Source organism: Cupressus sempervirens, chromosome 3 (assembly GCF_028749045.1).
Source record: "Cupressus sempervirens isolate cs-2001-9-10 chromosome 3, ASM2874904v1, whole genome shotgun sequence".
Lineage (NCBI taxonomy): Eukaryota > Viridiplantae > Streptophyta > Pinopsida > Cupressales > Cupressaceae > Cupressus > Cupressus sempervirens.
The window spans coordinates 150,133,320-150,145,714 of NC_143120.1; the positions used below are offsets into that span (position 1 = coordinate 150,133,320).

At 34.8% G+C, this 12,395-nt stretch overlaps 1 protein-coding gene across 2 annotated transcripts in view; it reads left to right on the forward strand.

The window, feature by feature from the left end:
* LOC149565197 (uncharacterized) overlaps positions 1-11,714 on the forward strand; it is a 75,168-nt gene extending 63,454 nt beyond the window's left edge. For both annotated transcript variants that reach the window (XM_089818747.1, XM_089818746.1), the window contains one exon: positions 11,284-11,714. In XM_089818747.1, coding sequence (XP_089674873.1) covers positions 11,284-11,392 — 109 coding nt within the window. In that variant the 3' untranslated portion in view covers positions 11,393-11,714. The remainder of the gene's footprint in view (positions 1-11,283) is intronic.
* Positions 11,715-12,395: the final 681 nt, after the last annotated feature.

Here is a 12,395-nt window from a genome sequence, read left to right on the forward strand (position 1 = left end):
CCAATTATAATTGAGAAGGAAACGCCTGTTTTCCCCTCATTCCTCATTACTCTATCATAGTGCTCAAGCTGCCTAGCCAATTCCATCAAAACTACCTTGTCGGGCGGGTATCTTGGAAGCCTCTTGGGACAAACTGTACTTCCTGCCACTCTAATGTATGTGAATTGCGGGAATTGGATGAACCAACTCCCAAACTTCTTAATCCTTGCTTCTGCTTCCGATGAAAGTCTCTTAGCAGGCGCCCCTTGTAATACCCTTACTGTCTTCATGGCGAATGCATCGCAAAACATCTTGTAATCCTTGTTATTGTGCAAATGAAGCTGCGGATAGCATTCATGCACCAAATATTGCCCCGGCCCATTACCAATCTCTCCTAAGGCCCTAAGTCTCGGACTCTCATACAATCTAGCAATTAAGTAAAACAGATAGGATCCCATGTAGAATTGCCTTTGGTTTTGAACTGTTCTAAGTTGCAACTCTAAATTTTCACTTATGATCCTAGCCCAATCAAATTTTCCTTTTCCCTTTTCAATTTCATCAATGAAGAAGTACATCCAGTTTTCGAATTGCATAGCTTGAGCTAGGCCCATGATCCGGCTGAGAAGAACAATGAGATCGCCATATTCCGGCTTGAAATCTGCCACTGTAAGCCTCGTTGATTTGTTAACTCCTTTCCTTCCTTCGTGTATCCAATTCCGCTTTAGATGTGAGAAGTAGGCCTCTTGGTTACCTTGAAATGATTTGGCCGCCTGATCCACCATTACAACTGTCATGCCCGCTCTGGGGAATATTAAATGTCTCTTCAATTGCTTGTTCGCCAATGTTGGCCAACACTCTCTTCCCTTCGCCAAAAATGATGGATTTACTGTCTAGATCAAATCTGGATGCACACTCCATAATCAATTCCGGACAAGGCAAAGTAGGAGGAAAAGCTGCTGCATGTACAATTCCGCTCTTGTATATCCTCTTTGCCAAGGGGGATTGTCCTTCCTTTAGTCTGTCCCTCATCCGTATCATGTCCACTGTAGCGATATTAGTATCGGTTATTTTCTTCATTTTCGAGAAGAAGGAAGTTTTGGGCGTCATATCCTCTTTGTCTTTCTTAGCGTTTGCCCGCTTGGGATTCTTACTTGCACTATCATCCTCCATGCTCGTCGCCCTATTACGGGATGGTAGAGTGGTGGACCAAAAGGCAAGAAGAACCAAGTAGTGCAATTCTTAGAAAAGAGCGAAAGAATGGATGTCAGCTTAAGCACTCCTTGCAACTCTAGATGATGACTTTCACCTTAACTAATAATCTTACAGCAACTTTTCGGAACCCGGGATATGACATCAAAGAATTACAAATCCCTTTGCAAATTAGAAAACAAAGCCTCTAAGCTTATCCAACACTTGCCTTCTATGCAAAAATCAAACTTTCATATGTATCTCTTCTCCCAACAAAATTGCCCAAATCTGATATAAAAAATTGCAGCCCCTCTAGAAAATCAGAATTTTGTCTTCCACAAATTTCGGCCCCCACAAAATTCGGCTCCCACAAAATTCGGCTAAGCATGAAAAAAAATCTGCCCTTCCACAAAATTCGCCCAAGCAAAGGAGCAAAATCTGTAAAATCTGCCACCTAGGGCACAAATCGCAGCCCACAAAGTGGAGCAAAAATCCCCAAAAACGCAAAAAATCTGGCCCTTAGACAAATCGCCCAACAATGGCAATGGAGAAATTGCCCAAAAATCGCCAAAAAACTGCCTTCCACCAATTTCGCCCAAGTCTGGAAATCTGCCCTTGCTTCAAATTCGCCCAAGCATGAGGAGCAAATGAATTGATGAAAATGAAATGGGAGGGGACTCCCTTTATAGCAGCTTTCACCTTCCTCCCAGGCTGGCCGACTTGGTCCTATAGAGGAAAAAAAACCAAAATTAAAGCTAAGTTAGTGGCCCACTTTAAATACTTTGCCAAAATTTTAATTTTCTAAAATGAAAACTGCACTTTTAATTTACTAATTAACCACAAATTGCAAAACGAAATTGAATGGTGCCTTGGGGATGCTAAAAATTTCTATTTAATGAGGGTTTGCTAATTAATACATCCTTGAAGTTGAATTTTGGCTAACCAAAAGCCATTTCTTAATATTAATTTACCAATTTCATTAAATACCAAAAGCTTTCAAGGCAAATTTAATCTATTAAAGCCAATTTTTGCAATTTTCCTCTAAATCGATTTTGCTAAATAATTAAAATTTTATGACAAAAAATAAAATTGCCTCTAGAGTAAAAATCGATTTTGCAATTTAACTTCATCTTACAAAATTAAATTCTATTTCACCAAAAAAAAATAAGATTTTCCAAGAACCTAAGTCTAACGAAAAATTTCCTTATTTGAAAATCATTCAAATTTACAATTAAATCCAAATTTTCAAAAGAAATCGTCTAAGTACAAAATTCACAATCTTATCCTGCCAAGTTGAAATCAATTTTGAACTTATTCGGCCTAAGGATAGAACTGATAGCTCTGGAAAATCAAGTTGAAACCGGGTGAAAAATACATCTAACCTTCTCCACTGGCCCTAAAGGCGATTAAAAAGGGGGTCCCCAAGATTTTGGGGCGATGTGTGAAAACCTCACAACAAGCTCCAGCATTGCCTTCGAAGAAGTGGCATACTCCCTCTTAATGTAGAAGGATCTCATAATCTCAATCATCAAAGATACTTGCATCAAGAGACACACTTTATCCATCTTGATCATCACGGTCTCTGGAACTACTATTATTAGATTTACTTTGTACAATATTTGTGAGCATATGTAAAGTACCAACCTTCTTTTTCTAAAAGAATATCCTCAAACATAAAGGAAAATATCAAAGCAAATAACCCTTATAGTATGTATAAAATTACAAATAAGAGAGTCTACAATTTAGATAAATGCAAAAGATAAGAATACTTATCTACATAGGAAGATTCATAAATTGTCTTCTTATATTAATAGAGAATAGAACATGTCCCTTCTAATGAAGATTAAAGTGGGAATGGAACATTGATTATTATTCCCCCCACAATGTAAAATTCTTACTCATGTATCAAATATGATAACTTCTTTCTAAGTTCTTTTCATCCATTGAAGCTTCAAACATTCATTAAGTCTAATAGTAGAATTTGACACAAACTCATCGTCAATACGCCAATATCTTGATTGAGTATGATTGTGCCACTTGAATGACTCTATAACTCATACGTCAAGTATTATTTATTATTTATGTAGATGGTTCAGATGAAGTCACCACTTTTATATGATGTACACAAGGGATAGGCCTATTAAGACCACATAGTTGCATGAACTATAGTTCTCTTGACTGTTACAATTTATTAATCATTTAAGATTCTATCACAACTTTTGAACTCCCTTTGAAAATCATTATGTCTGAGATTACCGAAGGTTGACTAAATAATATCCTCTATCTACTCCCTCTGACGAAATGTGTCAGGATCTTAAACGTCAATCTTCAGAGCTCCTATTCTAAGGTCGACTTTGATGAAGTGTGAGACTCCCTCTAAATTTGATATCAACCTTCCTTTTCCTACAAGAACATTCTCGAATAAAAAGATCAAGGAAAATAGCTCTAGAATGTATTAAGACACCATTGTAATACTCAAGGATGATAATAATATTTAGCTTTTCTAAGAATGATATAAGATATTAACAAATAATATCATCTATATTGTATTATTATCCTTTTCTTATTATTTAAAATAACATTCTGATTTATAATCAATATTATTATGAATTTTGTTCCTTTTTAAATTCATAATAATAATATTAATAATTTTTCTCATAATAATATTATCATAAATATTACCATAAACTTTGAATTGACAATCATTCAACTAAATAAAACATACATTCCTTTACCTTTTCTCATAGTAATATGAAGGATCTCATGCCAAAACTAATCTCCATTCTAATTGATTAGATATCAAATATATCTAGTCTTTAATTTCCTTATTTCTTCATGACATGACTTAATTGTCATTATGCAAGATCTTGATTACAGATATCGAAGGATTAGTAGAATTCATAAACCATAGTTATCCTGATGGGAGAATACACCAATCTTGCTTCCTTTCATCCTCATGGGCATGGTTTTGTTTTGATAGCCATGAAAAATTATAATCACTCAATACCAAATATGATATTGATGCATCGAATAAGGAAGACATGTATGGGCACTAATCAATGGGAAAACACAAATAACCTTGAACTGGAGAAAACAAGTGAATTATGAAGGAGCAGACTTGATTGTCACTTTACACTCAACGTAGGAAGATCCCACTTGCATGGTAAGACAAAGTAGATATTGTTGAGAGGTTAGACTTGTAGTAATCATGTGCTTAAGACTGTACACATAAGAAATGAGCTGGAAGAGGATCAGCGTGGAAGGATTCTGAATACAACTTATACTGAAAGGGACTAATAGGACAGACTAATATTTTAATCAAATAGAATTGAAGGATATCCCAAGTGAAATGTGTACAATGTTGAGAATTTTAATGTATAAGAAATCAGAAAGAGCGAGCCTAACTCACCCTACATGTAGGGTGTAAAACATTAAAGCCAATGCCTATGACACGTCTCCTAGGATTGAAAGACAAGATTGGTATTAAGAAGTTAGAAAGGAAGGTGAATCTCATGCAAAGCCTCATTTACATTGTGGATGGAGAACATCATACCAAATGTAACAAGGATCAAAAGGATGGGATTATATTATCCTCGAAGCCGATCGGCCTGACCATAGAAGGAAAGTTGCCCCGCACGAGTACCTCCTCGAGCATGCCAGCGTCCAAGTCTAGAGATTGCAATACCATTTCTTTCATCTAATTTAAAGATTCAATTAAAGATTTCGCTTATGACTTGTCTGTACTTGTTAAAGAGCGCTTGGTAGAGATCGCTGATGCATCTTATCATGGCTCGAAGCAATAAAAATAATGTCTAAGGAAAGGCTATTCCTCCCAAGCATCCAAGCGTTAAATAATAAAGGTCATAGATCATTTGCTAGAGGCTGTGTGTGCAAAATGCCACCACAGGAATCTGGTTTTGAAGAAAAGATATAATCTTGATCTTAGTTTATGTTTTCATTCTAAACAACTTTGCCTTGCTATCCTTTATTGGGGACACACCTCCGCCTATTGCTCTGGAGGCCTTCTATATTAAAGATTTCTTTAAAAATAAAAATGTGATGAAATCAAAATCCCGTTGACAATAGATAACCATTTAGTCCATTTTCTTTCCATATCTGGTGGGAAACAAATCTAGAATCCTTCAATATATCTTATACATAATATTATTTTGGATTATAAGAAAGATTTCAAATCCTTCGGTATAGTATTCACAATTAGAATTATAAGGTCGTGATCCTCATTCAAAAAAGTGTAACCGCAAGATATCCTATCCTCTTCAGCATTAAGGAATCATCTTGTGTCATCTTGACGACATGGATATAGCCAAAGCCAGCATCAAGCCCCAACATTTCAACATACACCAGGCGAATAATGTACTCCTTCATTTTCCTCTTAGGCACGTCGGGTTCATTTATCCTTTTCTTTAGGGTCTCAATCTCGCGCAAAACAATTCGTTCTTCCTCTGCTTTAGATCGAGCCCCTCCGATGGCCTTCACCAGGTCTAGAAACTCCTTAGACTGTATCGCAAGTCCCACCTTCTACTACTTTGTCGTGTGTTTGATGGGAATCAATACAGGTCTCCGTCCTTGGTGAGTCTTCTTTCTGACCGTAGTTGCTGACGTGGAAGTCAAGCTACCTGGGTAAGGTGTAATTGTTCCCTTCTCTCTTGCGTGGAAGTCCCTATTCCGTTTTCAGTGTTAGGAGCGGGTTTGAAACAATAGTTTGGGTTACTTCTTATTTCCTTCAATTCTTGCTTTTATTGGTTGTTCCTTCCTTGTGCACAGATATTTACTGTTAAGTATGATGAGGTAGCTGACGGTGTATACAATGCTGACATTGTATGCACTGGCCTTTATTGCAGTGCCCGTACTTTCCTTTCTTAAACTTGTCACAGAAGTGCAATGATTTGTCTCCACCTCATATATTATGCAGGGATTTCATACATTTGCAGTTGGCTCTGATAACATGTTGAAATAACTTAGATCGTATCTGCAAATATATTTTCATTGCCATTGTAATTGATGATTTCCAAATGCAGATTTGGATCTCATATATGTATAATATGAGAGGAGACATGTCCCTTCAAGAGACATGAAGAGACATGTCTCTATAGTTAATCACCATTTAGTTTATAAATAACTATATGCATAACTCATCTTATATATATAATATTAATATATTAGCCATATATGTAATACAATATTATATTATTATATAATAATATATAATGCATAATATATATAATACATATTATATTACATATATAATATATATTATTATATATAAGAATCACCAATAACAATTTATCTGAAAAACATAAACACGGATTAGTATATCAAATAGTCAATGTTTTACTTCTACTGACGCTAAAACATTAGCACCTTTGTGGTTTTGGAGTTGGACTTAAGGCTTGTGAGGAAGAAAACCCTTATAGACAACATTATCTAAGTTGTTGACAGACAATTTGGAGAATATCTTGGCGATTTCATCTCAGATCTCATAGTTGGGTAAACTTGTGGAGTTTTATTATGTTTTCATAGAGGCTTTTTGCATATTAATTTGTAAGAATTTGAGTGAAAAAGATTAAAGGGAAGGGTTTGTTGACAACCTATTCATGAGTTTCTCGTACGCTTGTGAATGGGTTTAGGGAATCATGGGGGTGTTGATAGAAGTAGTGTCTTGTTCAGATGGGAAAAGGAGCATAACACCCTTTTTTGGAGTCTTTTTAGACATTTTATCCTATACTTGCTATTTTTAGTGAGTTGGTGATGAGCATTGGTAGAGTCAGTTGCTATTTTTAGTAATGTCAGTGGAGTTAGCTTTTGATGTTTATCATGAGATTTGGTAAGTGGAGTTGGCTTTTGATATTTATCATGAGATTTGGTATAGTCCAAAGTTATTAAATAATGATATATAATTGATTTATAAAGTTAAATTAAATTTTTAACTTTATAGTTATTTTAATTTATATATTGAATAAAGTCACTTTAGAAGCCAAATATTAAATCAAACGTGGTTTATTTTAATGCATGAATTTTATATTTAATGCTACTGTAGGAGATTAAAAAGAGAAGTGTTTCCTATTCAATAAAAGCAAGAAAAACACTCCCAAAATAATAGTTAAAAAGCAGTCACAAAAAGAATAGTACTCAAAAACAGTGAAAAGGCATTCTCTAAATAACAGCAAAAAACGTTCCCACAAATATAGGGGAATAAGCAGGCCCAAAAAATAGAAAAAAAAAGCAAAAAGGTGTTTTTTCGAAAAAAATAGCTAAAAAGTTGTTGGAGGAGGATTGAGGCTCTCATTTGGACGTGTTGACTTTCTTAGATCTGATATTTCTCTCTGAGGAGATCCTTTGGGGTTTTGGATTTGGACTAGGTTCAGCTCATTGTTTGTGAGGACGAAAACCCTTACAAACAACATTCTCTACATTGTTGAGAGATGCAATTTGGAAAATATCTTGGTGATTCATCTTAGAAGTCACAGTTAGGTGTACAAGTGGAGTTTATTTCAGTTTTAACAGAGGCTTGTTGCATATTAGTTTGTTAGAGGCCCGATTGAAGACAAATAATAGGAAGGTTTTGTTGTTCATTCATTTCTTTTGCTAGCTGTAGTACATTGCTAAGGAGAGGTGTAAGCTTTCTAGAGCTGGTCAGCTAGGGTTTGGTGATTTCTTCAGCAATTTTGGTGTGCCTAGAGAGGGAAACTACATGTTACGTCTTCTTTATCATTGTTGGAGTTTGACATCCATGGGACTTTAATAAGTTCATGAACAGCTCAAGTTATTTCAATGCTGCATTTTATGGGTATGTTTGAATTAGATATGTCATTTTATTTGATGATCGGGGTTGCCCTTACTTTTGGTAATAAGTATATCTTTTCAGATCCAAAATAAAATCTGGAATTGTCAGCTTCATATATTTTTGAATTTTGTTATTCATCTTAGAAGTCACAGTTAGGTGTACTAGTGGAGTTTATTTCAGTTTTAACAGAGATGCAATGTGGAAAATATCTTGGTGATTCATCTTCGAAGTCACAGTTAGGTGTACTAGTGGAGTTTATTTCAGTTTTAACAGAGGCTTGTTGCATATTAGTTTGTTAGAGGCCCGATTGAAGACGAATAATAGGAAGGTTTTGTTGTTCATTCATTTCTTTTGCTAGCTGTACATTGCTAAGGAGAGGTGTAAGCTTTCTAGAGCTGGTCAGCTAGGGTTTGGTGTCTTCTTCAGCAATTTTGGTGTGCCTAGAGAGGGAAACTACATGTTAATTCTTATTTATCATTGTTGGTGTTTGACATCCATGGGACTTTAATAAGTTCATGAACAGCTCAAATTATTTCAATGCTGCATTTTATGGGTATGTTTGAATTAGATACATCATTTTATTTGATGATCGGGGTTGCCCTTACTTTTGGTAATAAGTACATCTTTTCAGATCCAAAATAAAATATGGAATTGTCAGCTTCATATATTTTTGAATTTTGTTAAAATATTTAAAGTTATTAAATTGATGCAAGTTACTTAATAATCCACACATTGTTTATCATCTTGAAACCATTGCAAAACAAAAAACAAACAAAAAAAAAAAGGCAAAACAAGGCAATCTTTTTACAAGTAAATAATCAAGCAAACACCTCTTCAACTGGTGTATCAATTTTTGAATTTTTTGTTTGTCATTCTTGTTCGACTTGGCATAATATTGCTACCATTGATTGTCAATGTTAAAACATCTATACCAGCACTCTGGCGATATTGATTGTTTGGCGAGAGGTTTTGAATGGTTGGTATATTAATATTTTGTGGTCTGTTGGTGATGATAGCCTGGCAGAAGTTTTGGGGTTTGTACAGGAATGTTCCAAGAATACAAATATCTGACACTTTTTGATATTACCGAGTCTGTGTACCCTGTTCTACTTACTGGTACAGTTGGTGTTACTGGATGGGTTCCTGGCGATTGTTGTGGCTACAATACGATCATTCGTATATCTTTTTTAATCTAGAAACTTGTGCAGATCATTGATTTTTATTTTGGTGCTTTGGCCTGAATATGTGATGGTTTCTGGTTTCATCAGTCGTAGTGAAGATCTTTTGGTCTTCGTTGTGGCTTTCCAGTGACGTTGACTTTTGTGATAAACATTGTAATATTCTAACATGTGACCTCTAATTCGTAATGTAATATTGTGATTATGTAATCTTAGATTTAGGTCTAATGCTTAAAAATTAAATGTAATACCTCAGTCAATGCATAAGCATTATCACACATTTTGTTATGAAACCGTGTGTGTATTTGGATACCGATATAAATAAAGAACTCTTTGTATCTGGAGTATGTAAGTGATGAATGATTGTATAGATGTTTATGGTGGTTGTATGGCAACATATCTGTGAGATGTGTATAGGTGATGCAAGTGTGAACTTAAATAGCTAATTTGAGGAGTTGCGAACAACAACAAACTGTAATTGCAGAGGCTCAACTATACTGTGTCAGTTCTACTTTCATCCTATCGACAGTGACCCCTATTGTATTTCTGGGGTGTGGGGCAATGAAGCCTACCTGCAGTACCCCTTCATGTTGCAGTGAGCATTTTAGACAGTCAGCCTTGTTGTACAAAATCACCTTAACTGGTGTCATCCTAACCGGTGTTTTCCATTTGACTTCTCCATGTTTTTTCTTAGTTTGAGCTTTCTACGTAAATACTAGTGCTGATTATATTGGTATTTCTATGCTTTCATGCTTTTCTTTGGTAATTTTACTGTGCTTTAACCGATGGATCTAAGTGGTGGTGGTTGATTGTTAAGTGTTAACCAATAGATCAAAAAAAATTATGAATGTGTGGGAATAACTAATTCACCCCCCTCTCAATTATTTGCCCTGTTCAACAATTCTAAATATTTTAACTTGTATAACCTTGGGAATTAATAAATCCTCGCCACGGAACATTTTTAAGGAGTTCTGTTATGAGATTGACAGTGATAAAGCTTAGTTTCAATTTTGATTCAATCAGGTTTTGTTAAGTTAGAGCAAAAGTTCCCACTCAAGTAGCATGGCTATAGAATCTTTCTTGTGGACCCTTAGTGTGAGCTCAGCTAATTTTTAGATCTCTTCTCTATCATGACATCTAAGGATGGTTCCACTGTCCATTTAGACACTCGTAGGTCTCTTTGAAGATCCAACATTATTTATCTCTTAGATGTTTAATTCAGACAGAATAGTTCTCTGTATCAGAAGCTTTATAAATTAAATTTCTATTTCCTGACTGTCGGTGGTCCATCTTGCAAGATATGCTTAATTGATTATAAATATGAAATCAATCTGATGGTGCTGGAGACAAAGACTTCAACTTGACATCTGCTGTAGCCTCATTGTCAAGATTTGTCTGGTACCAAATGTTAGGAATGTTGCTAATACAACCCTTAGCATATCTTCATGGGTGTCCGTGTTAATGCCTTAAGAAAATACATCTGCACTAGCCTCATTGTCCATGTTTTTCTGTCTTCAAAAGTTAGGACTGTTGCTTATATAACCATAATATATCGTACATGAGTGTTGATATCTTGGAAAAATATGCCTTTTATTGTCACCGTATTCTTTCCACTCTTTGTGGTCTTTCTTTACTTAAAGATACATTAGGTACTTTTGACCGTTTCATATGTTTTTCAGTTCCTTTCTATCCATCCTTCCCCATTATTCTACATAAATGCTTATATCAAAATCAGTTGAATTAATATGATATCCTGTACTGATTAGTATTATTTTATTGGATGTAGTAAGTGTTCTCCAATGTGTGATTGAATCCTTGGTTTTGCTTCACCCTTGATCCTAATGTCAAATTTGACCTTGATCTTACCCTAATGTCGTAGTTAAATAGTTTTTGGTTCCATGATTTTACCCTTTTTACTGAGTATGCCTGTATTTATCTAAACTGAATGTGCTTAAGTGATTTTTGCTTCAAGCTATGATATTATACATCAAGAGTTCAATTAGTGCGCATTTGCAATACATGTACTACAACTGTTTAAGAAATGTCGGTTACCTTTTGCAATTATTTTCTTTGACTACAGCATATGATACTCTGAATCATATGACATATTGATATTTATTGTTGTTTTTGCAGTTTTAGCCAGTTGAGATGTAAAGTTGCAGAACTTCTTGCCCAATTAAATTTTGTGCAAGAGAAGATGCAAGCAAAAACTTCACCACACGTGCGGAAAATCGATTCATGAGACGACATGGAGGCAAATGTTATTTATTTTGAACTTCGTTGAACATCAATGGCAGCAATACATCTTTTGGCTCATCTTCTTGGTCGTTGTGAACTTGAGTATAATTGTGAAAAATAACTATTCTTAAGTGGATGTCCTGGTTTTATTTTGTTTACTCTTTTATTAATAATATAATTTCACTTGTACATCACTCTTATAGCTCTTTGGAGCAATGAAATATGCCATATTTTATAGCTTTGTAATATTTTTCATGTATCTTAGGGGCTGACTATGTATTTGTGAGTTTTGAAATAAGAATAATTGCTCTCTACCCATCTAAAAATTGCTTTTCACGTAACTGGTTTAATTGTGGTGGGTGAAATTCAAATAATGAAGTAACAAAAAAAAAAATGCATGGTGAATAAAGAGCATATTAGACTTATGGACATTTTTTTTGGGTCTAATTAGCTCTTGATGTTTATCCCAAATTTGAACTTTTCAGAAACTTGGTTGTCTATTAATTTTCACATGGCCATCATTGTTGATTATTTTGTAACAGACATTTTTTTTTGTGTATCGTTAAATAGACATATCATTTTTGCATGCCTCCAATTTATTGAAATTTGTTCACGGCACCTCAATTAATTGAACATTGGTTTAAATCTTTACTGTAGGCCGCTTGAACTTTGGTAGATTGTGATGCTGCAAACTTAACAGATCATCGCATTAAGAACGGGATAAACATTCAACTCTAGTCAGAATTAGTTAACTCAAATTATTTCCCGAAATTATTCAAGTAATAATAAAATGTAGTGCGTGGAAAGTGCTTCTTTGTTTCATACAAAAATGTGATAGGAAACGTTGATGTCCTATCTAACAAGACAAACCACTTCGAAGATTAGCAAGTTCGGCATTTTGCAAAACTCATTTTCGCGATGGACAGTTTATCAAAACTAATAAAATGTTTATGTTGTTATCATGGTATGAATATTGTCAGCATTGAACTGCAACAACTTCAATAAAA